The sequence below is a fragment of the Acipenser ruthenus genome, chromosome 4 (genome assembly GCF_902713425.1).
Source record: "Acipenser ruthenus chromosome 4, fAciRut3.2 maternal haplotype, whole genome shotgun sequence".
NCBI classification, from domain to species: Eukaryota; Metazoa; Chordata; class Actinopteri; order Acipenseriformes; family Acipenseridae; genus Acipenser; species Acipenser ruthenus.
The window spans coordinates 70,149,623-70,168,344 of NC_081192.1; the positions used below are offsets into that span (position 1 = coordinate 70,149,623).

General features: G+C 36.4%; 1 protein-coding gene across 1 annotated transcript in view; it reads left to right on the top strand.

Moving 5' to 3' along the window:
- trim71 (tripartite motif containing 71, E3 ubiquitin protein ligase) overlaps positions 1–18,722 on the top strand; it is a 30,990-nt gene that overhangs the window by 2,607 nt on the left and 9,661 nt on the right. Inside the window, exon 2 of the mRNA XM_033999406.3 lies at positions 17,033–17,200. Coding sequence (XP_033855297.1) covers positions 17,033–17,200 — 168 coding nt within the window. The remainder of the gene's footprint in view (positions 1–17,032; positions 17,201–18,722) is intronic.

Sequence of the window (18,722 nt, forward strand, 5' to 3'; positions counted from 1 at the left end):
AGTGAAAAGGCCTATGAAAACAAAACATAAAGGAAGTTAAAACACAAACCAGCAAATAAGTTTCCCTGTTAGAGGCCTATTTTACCAAAGCCTGTCATTAACACTTTATTGGAAACCACAAGAGGTTTTTTGGATACAATGACACCTGTCACTTGCTACAAATTAATATTCGGATGCAGGCTACTTAACCTTTTGGACAAAGGAAACTTTCACTAAATTGCTTAGAGGATTATGAGATTACCATTATCCCACCCCCATTGAATGTTTAATAGCTATGGATGATATATTTCCCCCCAGCTAGCTATCATTTTTTTAATTAATTTGTATTGCAGTCTAGTTATGAACATAGACTGTGATGCAAATCACAGTAGCCCATAGTTTAAAGTCACCTGTCTTTTGTGCATTTGAAAATAATGTCTAAATGTTTAAAATAAACATGAAGTTCCTGGTAAACAAAACCTGGACTGCTGGAGTTTCTAGAGGACTGGGATTCACACAACAGTATGTAAACCTAAATGGGGTTGCACAGATGCACATGTGCTTTTATTCTGTCCTTAAGGCTTAGCTTAATATTGCCTTTTTAATTTGAATAGAGCAACCAATGCATAATGATTTTCATACAATTCTTTTTTTTTTTTTTTTCCCCAGGACTGAATTTGTAATACATATGGTTAACACTGATTTGGTTCACCAAATATCAGATGTTTTTTGTTTGTTTAATCGTGCCTGAGAAAAGACAGTCAGCTCATATGTATTCTTATTGTGCTTACTTCATTCATTTGTCACTGTGCTCAGGATGTGGGATAATGGAAGTAGGGATTATGTGTTTGATGTGTCAAACTAAACAGAATTCGGGTCCCCCCCACCCTTTTGAAGGCTGACTCGCCAATTTTTGATGTTTTCTGTTTGTATTGTTGTCTGGCTAATTGGATGGTGGAATAGATATAACTGAGGTTATTTGCTTATTATTATTATTATTATTATTATTATTATTATTATTATTATTATTATTATTATTATTATTATTGATATCCCTTGGGAGAGGGGTTACACACAAGAGTAGATAGAGGCTGAGCGTACAGGACAGGTCCATTGTGTTTCGTAGGGAGTACCGTTGTTCAAATTATGGGTGTAGTCTGTCTTGTGACCTTGCACTCACACTACTGCTGAGGTGCCACTGCTGCACTGGGTTATGTTTCAGACAAAAGAATGAGTTAATGGGGTCCACATTTTTGAAATCCTCCTAGGTTATGAATCACTAAAGTGAAGACTAAACAGTTTTCCCAAGCCAGTTAATGGTTTTATAGGTCAAATAATTTATTGTTATAAGTATAAACTGCATTCTAAGCAGGGATGTTGAAACACAGCCTGTGCATTGTTTAATATTGTAGAAACATATTGCTAATCTGATATAAGCATGATGGACCCCCCCTCTCCCCCCCCCCATTGCATTGCAGTGTGACTTGTGTTCATCTAGGCTGTCTCCTGGTGATGTAATGCCAATAGATATAACAAAGCGTATACACATTATGTTGTAAAATTTGAGCAAGGAAGCGTTTTTTTTATTTCATATTTTTCCTTTCCTAAGTAAAGGTAGCCTACTTGTGAAACCAGACTTTTACAACAGATACTTCCTGTAGGATTCTTGCTATCTGTCGTGTATCCATCCGTCGCATACATTGGTCTAAAGAAGCTGAAATTTGCTGACGAGATACAGAGAGAGACTACATCACAACCAGGGTTGGATACCAAAGAGTGAATAAGCAAGTCGAAACCGCCGACTGCCGGGCTAGTAGCCGGAGTTTAGTTTATTATTGAACAAAGAAGATTAGTTCAGAGATTGTAGATCCCACAAAACTTTGCTGGTAGTGTCACGTGAGCTGTTCAATATGTTGATATGTAAATAAATCCTGTTTGCCTGTGGGGCGTATCAACTTCAACCGCCATATAGATCTCCTGTCTGTCACTCAGCAGCGAATGCACGCACCCACATGGCAGACGGCTACTCTGTCACAAGCATTAATACCCTACCTTTCTAAACAAGGGATTTAGGGGAGCTCCCTAATAAAAGCTGAATCTCAAAACAATAATTGTATGAAATATAGTAATTGTTACAGCTGTGTAGAATGGTATTTAAAACAGGATTCATTTATCCAACTTTCTACATATCCCCCCTTACTCTGGTCCTACCGCAGTCAGACACGTGATGGACTACTGTATTTACAGTTCTGAATGTAAGTTTAGTAATAGTCTTATAATTTAGACACCATTTATTCAACATTTTAGATTTCTGACATTTGACTCATAAAAAGTGCTTTATCTTTACCCTTTGCAATAAATAAATGACAAAGCCCTTTGCAAAGCACAGCAAGATATTTATTCAACCAAGATATTTGGTCATCGGATCACTGCTTGGTTAAGCCTAGACTTTTCTGTTCCTTAGGAATAAGATGCAATTCATTGTACACTAGCCTTATGTAGCATGGGAAATAACACTGTTTAAATACCAATACTAATACTTATTTGTGAGGGTAGTATACCTGAGTCTGTAGAGTTATTTTGTGCTTTAGTTCATTAGGGTCTTAATATAGTTGACTAATCTAAATGCAAATATATGCATGTTTTAGAAAGCTAACATCAATTAGCAGCAGGGAAACTGTTTAAGGTGGCATTTATTTGGACTCTGCTAAAATGTTAATTGAATTTTTTAGAAATTCCTTACAAAAACACCTGAAAACGTATGATGGTAAATAGACTGTTAGTTTTACACCATGTGTAAAGGGGAAATAATATAACACTATATGCTTTACTTACAGCTCCACAGTTTAATTTTATACTCAAACATTTGCGATTGTCCTCTATAGACCTGTTAGTTGTTCTTGAATGGACCAGAATGAGTTTCATTGTGACCCACGTGCTTAACCAAATTTAATTCTGCTTTCTCATAATCCTTTGGCTTTTCTAGGAATTATTGATTTTTGAGCCAACCCCTTTTCCTATTGCTTTTCAGCAATGGAGAAATTGTATTGCAGTAGGTAAAGAGCTGGAAAGAACTGCTGTCATCAGTGCTAAAGGTGAGCATGTGGCCAGTTTAATTAACCCTTTACGCTTGGTTCACATATTATTTATTTCTTAGCAGACACCCTTATCCAGGGCGACGTGCAGTTATAAAATATCACATTGCAGATAAGAGCACTTAAAGTACAATAAAATCAGTAGATAGTAAGATCAAATACAAATGAGCAAAATAAGACCAATTTCAAATAAGACCAATTACAAAAAATGTGACTGCAGATACCTTTGAGTAAAACCAAGTACAAGATACAGAAAATAGTTATAATTAAGATCAGTAGTAGAATGCTGCAAAATATCGGGCAGTTCAGTGCAAGTACAAGATGATGCAAGTACTAGGACTACTGGGTGACATAGTCCAGTATAGTCGAGAGTTGTGAGGTTTACAGATGCTGTCTGAACAGGTGTGTCTTGAGGAGGCGCCAGAAGGTGGTCAGGGACTGAGCAGTCCTGATATCTGTGGGTAGGTCGTTCCACCACTGAGTGGCAAGGGTGGAGAAGGAGTGGGCTGTGGAAGCAGGGGAGCGGAGGGGGGAGGGGGGGGGGGGGGTACAGCTAATCTGCCGGAGGTGGAGGAGTGGAGATGGCGAGAGGGGGTGTATGGAGAAATATGTGGACTGACATTTTTTTTATTACTTTTCTGTAGAGAGCATGTTGAATGAATTGGAGTAGGTCTACAATTCTTTGTAAGTGTATTTACTTAAAGTGTGCCCAGTAGAGAGTAACATGAAGGCGGGACTCCCGTGGGATCCACGGGATTCCTGCATTACGGGAAAAAAATGGTGTTAAACGGGATGGTACAGGACTGAAGCTCACGGGAACGGTCAGTGACCGGTAAATAAAAAATAAATAAGTAAACCTCTCAGGACAGGCAAGAACGGGATTTAAGCTTCCGGGAATGGGAAATAATGGGACTACTCTGCCACCAGCAGACAGGAAGAGTGTTTTTTTTTGTTGTTGTTTAAAGTCGTAAGAGCCTTTGACATGGAACGACTGTTACCATAAACATACAAAATAATATTAACAGGTCTCACTTGAACATATAATCGCATTAATTTTACCAAATTATGTTTAATCGCGCTACAATGAATCAAATAATACCGGGAAATACACAGAGGGCGATCTCCATTTCCTGGTGTGGGGCCAGGAGACTGTGACCTCAGGCTCCATGCATCTGCCAGTATGGATGACAGCGACAGTGAAAGTGAGAGTAGCTTAATTTTATAAGTTTCAGACACCTCTTATGAATGTGAATTATGTAGTGATGGATCTGATGTAGAGAGAGAAAACAGGGATTGTCTCCCGTATCAATTCGAGCCGTATGCCTCCGAATCAGAAGGTTCAAACTCAGAGAGAGACTCCGACAACACCAACTCAGACAGACCGGAGGGACAGCAGATGTCCGCGGAGAATCAGCGTCTTGGCAACACGGAATGGTTTATAAAAACCCTTATGTTTAACATAGATTAATACTTAAAATATTTCATATTACCCATAATTGTATAGTTATGTCAGTCCTTTAGTTAACAATATTGATACATGAATTATTGATACTAGCAGAATAACTGAACACTCTGGATTGCTACTGTGCAGTATGTTAAGGATGTGCACATTTTTTATGATTATTACCCCTAATCATAATGCAGAGATGTCAAAGGCTACAATTTGGCCGTAGCAGATGCTATTTTTTGGAGGTACTGCTTCAGCGCTACGTTGAAGGGGTATGTATAATAAATAAATAAATGCATGATGGATACTCTCTGAACCTTTATGAAATATTATTTCAATACCATGTGTGTGTGTTTTTTTTTTTTTAAATGAATCAATGGTTTGTAATACTGGGCTAAAACCAATTCCAAAATGTTTTTCCAATATTATAACAGCAAGAGAATTGCTGTTATAATAAAAAGATTCAAAGAGGAGGTCAAATGTCTTAAGAGACACAAATGGAAAAATCATAGACGAAGAAAAAAAAATAGCAAATATATTAAATGATTACTTTTCACAGGTTTTTACAAATGAGGACACTTTTCACAGGTTTTTTATGAGGACACAGACAACATGCCCCACATGTCGACCTGTTCCTATCCAGTTTTAAATAACTTTAGCATAACAAAGGCAGAATTGTTAAAGGGACTAGGAGCTCTTAAAATAAACAAATCCCCTGGGCCGGATGAGATTGGGGAGTTGGTTCCAGACCCTCACAATTCTCTGTGTAAAAAAGTGCCTCCTATCTTCTGTTCTGAATGCCCCTTTATCTAATCTCCATTTGTGACCCCTGGTCCTTGTTTCTTTTTTCAGGTCAAAAAAGTCCCCTGGGTTGACATTGTCTGTCTATACCTTTTAGGATTTTGAATGTTTGAATCAGATCTTCTTTGTTCAAGTATGAATAGATTCAATTATTTTAGCCTGTCTGCATACGACATGCCTTTTAAACCTGGGATAATTCTGGTTGCTCTTCTTTGCACTCGTTCTAGAGCAGTTTTAACATTACTTCCCTTGATTTAAATTCAACACTTCTCACAATATATCCAAGCATCTTGTTGGCCTTTTTTATAGCTTCCCCACATTGTGTAGATGAAGACATTTCTGAGTCAACATAAACTCCTAGGTCTTTTTCATAGTTCCCGTCTTCAATTTCAGTATCTCCCATATGATATTTATAATGCACATTTTTATTGCCTGCATGCAATACTTTACACTTTTCTCTATTAAATGTCATTTGCCATGTGTCTGCCCAGTTCTGAATGCTGTCTAGATCATTTTGAATGACCTTTGCTGCTGCAACAGTGTTTGCCACTCCTCCTATTTTTGTGTCATCTGCAAATTTAACAAGTTTGCTTACTATACCAGAATCTAAATCATTAATGTAGATTAGGAATAGCAGAGGACCTAATACTGATCCCTGTGGTACACCACTGGTTACCTCGCTCCATTTTGAGGTTTGGGATCAATAAGCTACTAACAACCAAACAAGCAAGATGGGCTGAATGGCCTCCTCTCGTTTGTAAACTTTCTTATGAGCATAATTTACTGGTGACGTCACCATAGCTACTTGTTTATAATTGATTGAAAATCATATTATTTTACAAGTAATCCATATAAATGGAATAAAACATTCATATGTAGTTTAAAAATACATTATATAGAACAGTATATAGGACTGGAAAGAAAAAATGGTAATGTCGGACCTGGTCAAACGATTTCTGTTAATAGAAAAAAAAACAACAACAACAACAAAAACTTCCTGTGTGTGAATGGAGTCTGACAAACCTTCGAAGGTTTAAAACTACCTTCGAATTCCTGGCTAGCAAACGAACCTTTGAACCTTCTAATGCAGCCCTAATTGTTTTCAAGTTATCCTTTATGTTTAGTATTTGTATGTTTTATATAGATTACAAACTAGTATAATCTTTAAATTCCACGGTTTGCTGTGAAGGCATATATATGCAGAAAGTATTTGGAAAGGTCTCTGGCAATGTAATCTGCCTGTGTATGGTAGAAATCTCTGACAGCTTTGGAAAGACTATACCCCCATATTGCCAAACTTGTCCCCTCCGTTTTCATTGCAACAGGAATTAATAGAAACATGAATAAAGTAGGAGGGGCCAAGTTTTCCCCAATTGTGTCTTGCTTAACTTTTAATGTTATTTACCTATTCATACATCTTTACATAACTTGCCTGTTTTCTTTACAGAGCTTGGCATTTCATGTAACTGTCTTTTGGTAGATATCTCATATTTTATATGGCTGGTCCCTTCTAACTTGTCTCTAGTTCTGTTTCTTTTGTAAATAGTTCTTGTTGGTCATTTGTCATTTCTATTTTCATTTTTTTGTTGCATTGTTTGGAAACTAATACAAATTAATACATTTAATAATGTTTGTTTTTTGAAAATGGAAATTACGTAAATGAGTACATTGATATGTTAATGTTATGCTATTGAGTAAATCTTTATTTTATATACAGTACCTACATTTTTTGTGGAGAACATATTTCAACTATTTGTATTTTGATATACGTTAATATATCTACAGTTTCTATTAGTAAATATAATGATCACATTTTTTTCAAGATACAAACCATAATTCTTATCTGGCTTAATTAAGTTAGCTTTAGCTGAGAGAGGTTTTGGCACAATACAAATAGCATAACTGAATGAAAAACTAGTTTGATTAATCAATAGTGCAGATGGAAGTTAACACGTTTGACAATTTTATCTAAGACTTGTAATTTAGTGTTCAGTTTTAGAATTTTTGAATGAAAATACAATTTTAAAAAAATGGTTTGGGTGTTGGCAATATACAGTATATTCATTTCAATTGTATTTGGAGGTGGCAGCTCAGCTCAGTTACAATTTGGTGTATTACTAGGGAACAAAATACAAGTATACAAAAAGCAATATGAATGCTTTGAACTTATAGTCGAGTGTTGTGAACGTGAGAGTGTTTTAAAAGTACTTAGGCCAAATAAAAAAATATGGTTCATATTACTTGACTGACTCTATTTTTTCCACTCGAACCTAAATATTTTTTGCTGATAATGGGCTAAACTTTTCGCTGTCAATCTGAAAAACTGTGCGCTGCCACGATTTCACTGGTGTTTTGCGATTTTTCCAGAAGCCACGTAGCAAACAAAGTCTTCAGTTCATATAAAATGTTGGGGTCTGAGCAGCACGACTGCAGCATGTCGGCAAGTAGTTGTTTTGCACTATTGTTTGAAAAATGCGACCACATACCAGAAAAAAGAATTATAACCAGTGTTAGACTCGGGGGTGAAACGCCATTTTTCACACACCATCTTCATTGTTATTTATCTTGAGAATCTATAATTGTTTCAAAATCATGACATGAGGTAGATGGAACAAAAGATAAGCCTTTACTCAACACACTTAATTGAGGATCTAACAATGAGTTAATGGAAAGGTTAACCACGCTTAATGTCTCTGGCTGCGTGTTTTACAGAAAACAATAACACCGCGAGCGGCAAGTACACCTCAATAATAATAATAACTGCGGCGATTATTCTTCTCGGGAACCAAATTGGAAACCTAACAACAGAGCTCTACAGTGCGACTAATTTGGTGTTATTGTATAGTTTAATGTAGTTTATTGGTGTCCACTGGTCTCTGTTAATCTCAGATTAAAAACTACAAATCCCATTTATCAGTGCGATGGCTACTCGTTTCCAGACAGTTTGAAAACTTATCAAAGCAAGATGAGGAAAATAACAAATTATTTTCATGTGATTGGAGAGGTTTCAAAAGAAAACCGCGATGAACAAAATTCAGATACATCGGCGTGTTTATAAGAAATGATCAATGGAGGTATTATTATTATAATAATTATTATTTAGATGTTTCCCGTACTGAATGAAAGGTTACACAAGTCTAAATGTATGTGTAATATATAGTATTTAAATATGTATCATGCACATAAAAAATATTAATATATGATTTTTTTTTTTTAATCATTACCCAAAAAAGATCTGGGTACCCGGTTCCGGATTTTCTACCTGTGCCGACCTCATATATAATATTATGTAAATATATAAATCCCGCAGAGACAGAGGTATTTTTCCTCTTGCTAATTTAAAAACTCTCACAAATTCTGGCAAAGTGATAAATCGCTGCAATGCAAAACTCGTTGTGAAAAATATTTCTCATTTCTACCAATTGTGTAATTTCTGACGGATGCATTAAACAAAAAATTGTCTCAGCAGTACAGTGTCCACACCTACACAACTTTCCAAATTGTGTGTGAAAGCTGTTAGGCATTTAATCAAAGCCCTGTCAGCATGTCTCTGAAAAAAGAATTACAAAAACTGAGGTTAGTGCTAAAAGTACCTACAAATGTACCTTTTTGTTTAACAGGGCTAGATCATGTGGTGTTCAGCTGTTTGCATGGCAGGCTGCTGATACTAACTGTGGCAAAGGTTTTGCATGCTGAGAACAAATTTGGATTAAATAACCACAAACATTTTCATCCTGATTTGTTGTAGATTCAGAAGAGCTGACTAAAATCCACAAATAACAAATGACCCATTACTTGAATTCCAGACATTTACCACAATGCCAAAATACAATATCTAATATAAAAAATGCAGAATGGTTAGATTGCAAATACAACAATACATTATTTAAATGAAGAAGGGTTTAGAATTCTTAGAAACTACAGTATATCTATAGCCATTTTTAGATAGCATAAATGCACCCAGTAAAGTTACCAAACAATTGTAATCGAATTGTAATTGGTGTTTTTACCATTTGCCCTAACAACAATTTTGAGTAAAATTGCTTTGTGAAAATATCCTGTGCACAGAGTGCACTCTGCAACATGTGTGAAAGCTGTGAAAGTGCAATATATATGCACATTTTAATGAAGTAGGTGTAACAGTAGTGGCCCAGAACCTAATTTACATGATTTGCTGGTAAACAAAGTTGGAGTTGAAGACCTGTAAAGGATGTTTTCTATCAAAGCAGTGAAAGCCTCCCACAGCTTCTGAACATGATCCTGTTTCAGCTGTTACATTTCTGCTTACTACAGACCCTCTCTGGAACTTAGACTTTAAATAAGCTTGATCCCTTCTAAATAAGCAGCTAAAAACAGGATCTAAATATGTTTAAACATGTTGTATAAATGGAAACCGGTGGTGATGCAGGGAATGACTTTGACTTCATACAGACTTGTCTGTGTAAATAGATGCTTATACCCATTTCAAGCTATCAGGAGCACTGGAAATTAAGCAGAGGATCCTGTATTATTATTATTATTATTTATTTATTAGCAGACGCCCTTATCCAGGGTGCCTTACAGTTGTTTCAAAATATCACAGTACAAAGTATCGCATTACAAAATATCACATTTCAGAATATCACATTACAACAGAGCAGTTGTACAATAAAATCAGTAGCAAAAGATCAAATTCAAATAAGAGCCAAAAATAGAGAATACAGTAAATAATTACAGCAGCAGTGTGGAGTAGTGGTTAGGGCTCTGGACTCATGACCAGAGGGTTGTGGGTTCAATCCCCAGTGGGGGACACTGCTGTTGTACCCTTGAGCAAGGTACTTTACCTAGATTGCTCCAGTAAAAACCCAACTGTATAAATGGGTAATTGTATGTAAAATAATGTGATATCTGTATAATGTGAAATAATGTATAATGTGATATCTTGTAACAATTGTAAGTCGCCCTGGATAAGGGCGTCTGCTAAGAAATAAAATAATAATAATAATAATAATAATAATAATAATTACACATAAGAGCAGGTTTGACTAAGAGCAGTTAACTTCTATGAAAACTATTTGCTTATACAAGTAAAGTCCAGTATGAGCACATAGTAAGTACGATGAATGGATGAGAATGATTTAAAATAAGAGCAATTACAAAAAACATAAATACGGATACCTATAAGAGTAAAGTCAAATACAAGATGCAGGAAGTAGTTATAATTAAGAGCATTAGTAGGATGCGGCAAGGTGTGGAGCAGTTCAGTGCAAGTACAAGCTGATGCAAGTACTGCCACAATTGGGTGCCATATAGTCCAGTATAGTCGTGAGTTGTAAGGTTTACAGATGCTGTCTGAACAGGTGTGTCTTGAGGAGGCGCTGGAAGGTGGTCAAGGAATGAGCAGTCCTGATATCTGTGGGTAGGTCGTTCCACCACTGAGGGGCAAGGATGGAGAAAGAGTAGGCTCTGGAGCGGAGGGGGGGTACAGCTAATCTGCCGGTGGTGGAGGAGCGGAGGGGGCGAGAGGGGGTGTAGGGGGAGATAGGAGGGAGCAGAAAGTCAAGACAGCAATAGGCGAGTACAAGAGTTTTGAATTGGATGCAAGCAGCAATAGGGAGCCAGTGCAGAGAGCGGAGCAGTGGTGTAGCGTGGGAGAAACGAGGAAGGGAAAAGACAAGGCGAGCAGCAGAGTATAAATGGGATCTGACTTCCCTTTTTACTTTCAAACCCTACCCAGTACATGGAAATTTTATCAAAACTGAAATATACCATTGACACTAATTATGGTTTTTAGAGTCTCAGCTGGTGTTTATAATGCTGGCCCTTTCTCAAAGCGTAAGCAGACAGACACTAACTAAGGTCCACATCACTATTTTGTTTGTAGCATTGAGGATTAAACTATCCACCAGACAGGCCATCTCCTTCCTCTTAGAATTCATTCATTTAGATTTTTTGTCACTAGGTTGAGTAAACAACCATTTAGGGGGGGCCAAACCCATAACCTTCCACCATTTCAGAGACTTTTTTAACCACATCTGGCAGTTTGGTCATGTCTTCTTTCTTTCTCTCTCTGCCATTAAAATAATAACATTGAAAGGGTCTGTTTTATGGTTTGTTTGAAAACACTGGACCTTAGTTTTTTTTTTGTTTTGTTTTTACGGCATGCAGTAATGTCTGTAGACTTGATGACACAGCTTGGCAAAAAAGGTCCTTATAAGGGCTTTGGTTTCTTGGGCTTCTTAACAAAGAACTTCATCTGACCTTCATTTTTTTCTTGACTGCCATTTAAAAAGCAGAAATGCTCTACCTTTTGTAAACGTAAAATGTTCAAATAATTAAGAGAAAGAAAAATCCTCCAAGTTAGGAGTGGGATAATACCTCAAATTTAGTGATAACATTTTCCACAGACTTGTGTTACTCAGTAGAGGTTTTGAATGCTCCAGTGTAGTTGCAGACCAGTGGCTATTGGAGTTTATTGTGTTAAGATAAATTAAGGCTTAATATTCTCTATGGACATTTTCTCAGCGGTTCAGCATTGTTCAATATTTTAAAAGTGCATACTGCTGCTTTTATATGGGCAGGACATAAAAAATGAAAAAATTGCCACATTACCATATTAACATGTACGGTACTTTTAGATTTTATAAGTGAACGTTTGTGTTTTACATTTATTGTACACCCCAGTAAAATGTATTTGTTGTAAAGGTATTCATCTTTTTACAATAAGTTTTATGTTTTTGTTAGTTGTTTTAAAGCAATGTCTGAATTAAGCAATAAAACCCGAAGAAGAGGGCTTTATCATCTGGTAAGGCCCGACCCATGCAGTTAAATGTCCAGAGCCGAGTACTACTTTTGTTTTTTGTTCTCTTGCTGTAGCAGCTAATAAACAACAATGGGTTAACCCACTATTCTACTGTATTGCGTCATATTATTAGTATTATTATTAGTAGTAGTAGTATTATTATCTAACATTCATCCAAACTACATTGTATTGAATATGAGTCATAAGAGAACGTCCCTGAGCAGATAGAGGAAAGCCTCTGCCGGCACACATTCAAACACATCCCACGCTCTCTGCACCGACTATAGTTTGAAATATTGGCAGGCCATCAGAGACTGTGTGTGTGTGTGTGTGTTTGTTTGTTTGTTTGTTTTCTTTTTAAATCTGTATGTGGAACTGTGACTAAAATGTTAAGATTTCAGAAAACACATGTCTGTAATATTGTTGTTGCTCGAAGAATCCTGAAACTGAAAGTAACATGCTGAGGGAGCTCCTTTCATTTATGTATTAAAAATGCCCTCTACAAACTGAGGACCACTTTATGTATAACCTTGCTAAATTAAATGGGGGTTGGAAAGGTGCTTGTTGAAGAATATTCAAATCTAAATTAGAAAAAAAACAACATTCTTCTAAAAAGGTGAAATGGTTTCCTGTTTTTTTCTGTTGTTTATTGCAGTACATTGTGTTTATTGTGCAGTGACAGTGTATCTCTATTTTACTGCAGGCTCATTTCATCTACATTTAGTATTGAAGTCATGAGTTATGCCAACCAGCTGACTTTACTGTCTGTTCTTATGACTTAATTAACCAATGACATTTCAATACACAAGCATATTTGTCACAAAATGTACAACGTGACAATGAGGTTATAGTTATATGATTAACAGTTCTAAGAACCAATTATTCTTGGATAGCTTTCCTAGAATTACTTAATCTTTCAGACAAAAATACTCTGCAGTTTTCCAATTCAGATCATTTGAAGTGAATTGTTTATTGGTTCTCAGTCTGTAGCCATTGCACATTTTATATTAACCAATCCTTCCCTTTAGTACATACAGATATCCATTGAATCTCACCAGCTTTTTCATATACAAAATTCACACGGTTTGAAATTGCTTTATAGTGAATCAATAAGAGCAGTAACCGTCCATCAAGCTAAATCAATCTTGTGACTCACCTGTTAAAAGCACAGCTGCACGGTGTCCTAGGTTTGATGGAAATTACGAGCAAGATGGGCCGAATGGCCTCCTCTCGTTTGTAAACTTTCTTATGTTCATTCTTGTTATATGGTGCAATTATTTAATTTTTTATAGTGGAGATTACAAGAGACCAAAAATGTATGTCGAGCCAGACATTTTGAGAACTTCAGGTAACTGAACAGCAGCAGTTTAATAAAAAAGAAAGGCTTACTTTTAATAAGGGCTTTCACATTTGCAAATATTTGCAAGCATGTATGCCAAGTGCAGTAAACTGACCTGTACTGTTTTAACTTTATATTTATTGATTGTGCCAAAATAACACAATGATAGTTTGTGTCATTTTCTTAGGATCAAATCACCTGGTGTAATACCTAGAGAGCAAAGAGATAAAGCCTTGCATCATCTCCAAGAACTGTAGTTTCATCTGACAGCTCAAGATTGTAAATAAATTATCATATTTATAAAAACAGCAGCAGTAGCAGTCTTTTCATTTTTGATTGTTAATGCATTCAAACTTTTCACAAAGGTAGCCGAAGTAGTTAAGGTATTTGTGTTGGTATACAAGCTGTTCCCAGGTGTCAGTGGACTTCACCGCTTTTCTTGAGCAGTGAAGTTCAAACTTTGCTGAAATAGCTGTTTTATTAATGAAGTTTCTTGCTGCTTTACTGTGTACTTATTAGTGGTTCTAATTTTTTTTTCAATACCTGTCTGCACAGATTAGTGTTGTGTAACCAATGTTCTGGTTATGCAACCCGCTGTTTGTTATATAGTACATGTTAAGATTTCAAAACATTTTACAAATCTTGATAAATAACAACTATGCTTTCGTGTAGCAAGTACATAAAGTACAAAAAGGATCAATAACTTTATTGCTTTCTACCTCACACAATTCGGAAAACACTTCTTGATGGCATGTTTTCCTTAATTTAAACTTGAATTCCATTACTCTATTTGTAATTTAATGCTAACACAGTATCTAACCTGATTCTCCTACCTCTGAGTGTGTGCCAGCCTTGAAAAATGTTATTTGAGTTGCCTGTTTCCACACTTGTCTGTCACAGACAAGAGCCAGGAAGAATGGATGCTTCATAAAAAAAAATCACATGAAGCTTAAAAAGATTACTTACTGAAAAAATCTACATCTTCTTACTGTAATTACTATGTTGTCTGTCAAACTCGTTTAACATACCAACACAATACATCTCCTCTTAAAATAATCAGTATGATCTCTTAATTAATGTGCATCCAGCAGTAGGACTTGTTGTGTCCCCAGTAGTGAGGAAAATGCTTAACTCAGTTTGTCCTCAATTACAGATGGCCCTTTGACCCACTTAATAACTGTTCGGAGACCGGCCTGTCATGGCTGCTGCTGTTTCAGTTTTATTAATCATTAAACACTATCCCAACATGTTGCATTGATTAAACCTAGGAGTCTTAAGAAGCTATCGTTTTTTTGGATGGCCTTTTACTGCTATTTTTTTTTTTAATACAGGGTGCCCCACTTCAAAGTTTTCCAAAACATTCTGCAACCAAAATACATCCACTTAGCAGGGAAATACATGGCATGTCAACAGAAAAGCATTTTTTGCCAACTAGTTTAATAGTTCATATAGTTAATAATGTAATTAAATGCCTTTTCAGCGCTTTTGGTTGATGGGCCTAGAAATATTCCAAGTTAATAGAGGTAATTAAGACTTCATCTGGCACGTAGCTGATTAGTTTTGTTAATTGGAGCTTGGGTGGGGAGGTATTTTGGGATCTCTCATTAAACTAAATGGGCTTTTGCTCTTTTTGTTGTTTTCACTCAAACAACAAACGGCTTGCATCAGTAGGGTGGACTCCTTTGTGGCCATGTTGATTTGTATGCTGTTGTGGGTGGTGTTTCAAAGTATTTCACAGTATTTCTTCTAATGACCAGTGAGATGCTCTCCTAACAAATTTCCTTTACACTTGTTGTTCAAATGTAGCAGATCATGAAAGGTCCACAGGCTTCGTGAAGTTTTAGTGAACCAAATTCTGGAAAAATTCCCAAACACCATTGGGAGAATTCTCAAAGACCTTGCTGGATGTTAATAATTTAGTTTTGCCCATTGAATAATTTTTATGAGCCACCATTGTATTTTTGAAAAAAAAAATGTGTACCTGCTGTAGGTCTACATATAGATATAATGAGTGTGTGTGTGTGTGTGTAATTATATATATATATTATATATATATATATATATATAATAGATGGGCTTCAGTGAGTTACAGGGAAATAATTTAATCTAGGGTTTCTGTGACATTGGTTTTGTCTTAATTTAAATGTGTTTTAATTATTTTTCTTCCCACAAATGACAGGTAGCCGTGTTATAAGCGGTATAAACCACTTTGGGCCGTGTGGTTCCGATGATATATACCACTTCTGGGGTATGCCTCGGGCCTTATCACCACCCCAGGCATATATATAAAAATACTGAATTTTATTAATGAAATGGGTGGCGAAGGTGAGGCTACTGTAACATTAGTACCAAACAATGGGCCTAATAATTGTTAATCTAAACAAACATTAGTAAATCTAAATTCCATGTACAGTATAGAATTAAAGTATGACCATTAATTAGCTACAATACTTTTATATGCAAAATAGGTTCAAGACGCTAAAATGCATTATTGGGGACCACTGACACTGTTTGTTTATTTATTTATTTATTTACGATATTAGTTTACCTGAGCTTAGGGAAGTACATAGCTGGCTCTTTGTTTTATTGAAAAGCATAAACCTGTTACAGTACCAGTTTTGCTGAGGACACTTTGGCATGGTGAGATAATAACTGACCTGCACTAGCCCTGCTCTTCCCGAGATGTGTTTTGTTTCAGATGCCTCGTTTCAGATGGCTTTTGAATTTCTTTTGTTCATTTTGACCCAGGAATTTCTGAAATGTTCAGTAGGCTAGGACAGGGGTGGGGGTTGGTGATGGTCCAGCAAAGGGGAAGGGCATGTTATTGGGACATAGTATCTCACTAGAGAATCCATTCATTGGATATTGATGGATTGATTGTTCCTGAATCCCAAAGGGCAATTCAACACCAACTACTGAGGCCCTTCACAACTGATGGAGCAGGAACAACACCCTGGAATTCCTGCAGCCATAAAATATTTCTACAGAGATTATATCTTTATTACCACCTTTACTGGAGAAATGAGTTTCCTTGAAAGGTTTATGATGTTCTTTGTGACAATCTCATTGTGCCACAGACTATAAATGACAGTTTCTGACCCCCACCCCCACATCATCGAACCACTTTTAACAAACCACTGTTAAGATTACAGTTGTATAACTGTCCTTGGTGGTTGTAGATAAGACCTGTACATTTGGTTAAACTGAGAACATATCACAAGAGTTTCAAGTACAAATTGGTGCATTTCATTTATATTTTGGTAAAAGCCTATTGAACTGATAGGCCGGTGATGGGTATATAGTAATAACATTGTTTTTATGCATATTGTATATAGAGAACTGCTTATCGGATTGTGGTGATACCTTTCTGACATTCTATCAGTATCTTGTGACAGAAAGAGGTGCCAGTCCGTCTATACTGTATTTATGTATTTCACACGGGCACATCCATGTGTTCATGTAAAAATATGTAATTTGATCTACTTGTTGCAGCACTCTACTTAACACTGTTAATATGGACAAAAGTGTATATTTATATTTAAAAAAAAAAAGTGTACAGTATAAACAATGAATTTTTCTTTCTGGTCCAGGTGTTTCGGTTCTTTTGTGACACATGCTCGGTGCCTATCTGTCGGGAGTGCAGTGTTGGGAGACACGTGGGGCACAGTTTCATCTACCTCCATGATGCCGTCCAGGACTCCAAGGCCATTACCATCCAGCTGCTGGCTGACGCACAGCAAGGGCGCCAGGCTGTGCAGGTACCCAGTAATTCTTACACTGATGCACATATACAAACATTTTATTCATGTACACGGTACTTCCCCACCCCCATGCCATGAAACATCATTATATCTGTTCTATTGTTTAAAAGGTGATTTGCCACTAATAAAATGTTTCTGATTTACATCATTACCAATCAATCAAAGAAATTGGTATAAGTGACTTGTAATAGACTTCACAGAGAAGTTGTAATGGTTACTGTGCTGTTTGTTTTTAACATTTCTATAGTGCTTCTATGTATCCGAGTTATTTCCACAAGGCAACTTGCACAGTATGAGCATTGAAAAAGCAAGTACAGTATGTCAATATTCTTTTGAAGCATCCCATATCTTGAAATATAGATCATTATTGCCTCCAGAGTATGTCCATGTAAAATCGTAAATTTAAAATCCACAGATTCTGATACTGTTTCTGGTGCTGAGGAATGTCCTTACCAAATGTCATCAATTGGACAAACGATTATCTAGATATATAAGGGTCTTGAATGGGACTTGTGTATGTCCCTGCTTTGTGTGGTTTTAGTGGACTATATCCCTTTGACCATGGGGTTCCTTAATTCCTGTTTACTTAAAGTAAATTTAAAAAAAAATCAAAAAATAAATTTTATATATATATATATATATATATATATATATATATATATATAATGGAATGTGCAGGTCTAATTTTATGTTCAGTGAAATGGCACACTTTGTTGTGCATATTCTTTTCGAACTCAGTAGCTTACTATGGACAAAAAAATCACTGAAATTTCAATGGAAAAAGAAGCAAGTTGGGTTTTTTGCTTTTTGTTTAGTTTTTGAATTTGTGAATAAAGTAATTTCAAATGGCATCCCAGTTGGTGCCCTCTTGCAAAACAAGAAGGGGAGGGGGCATCGGCCTCCGCTGTGTTATATGACAGTTTACATTCAGATGGCTGATGGCTGCAGCAAGACGGATCATTAGCAGAACACAGAGGATGTGTTTCTGGCATCTCCCAACTTCAAAGGGCTTGGGGGGGGGGGTGTTGGGTGGCTGGGAAGAGGCCATTTGTCCTATTCAAATAAATGCTATAGATGATAGGCCTCGCATAAGCCTGTTGGCAAGGTGATAAGAATCATCCAGCTGTGAATAGGGGGGTTGAGCCGAAGACCATGCAGCTCGAAAGGCAAGACGATGTGACAAAGGAATTCAGGGAAAAGGCTCCTCCTGCATGCAAAAAATATACACCCACCCCACCACACATCCACATCAGCATCACTGTGCCTCCCCCACACCTCTCTTAAAATTTCAAGTGAAAAAACAACCTCCTGTTGTGCACAACTTGTGTTTTAATTGGGTTGCTTAACAGTTCATAACACACAAAAACAGTACTTTGTATCCAACAATGCCTTTTGGGGGAAAAGTGTTCTATTTGTAGAAATGGCAACACATATAATGCATATTCAATGAATTTAGAACAACATTTTATAGAAAAATGGACACAACTATATTTGACAAATTTAGAACATTTGGAAGTTA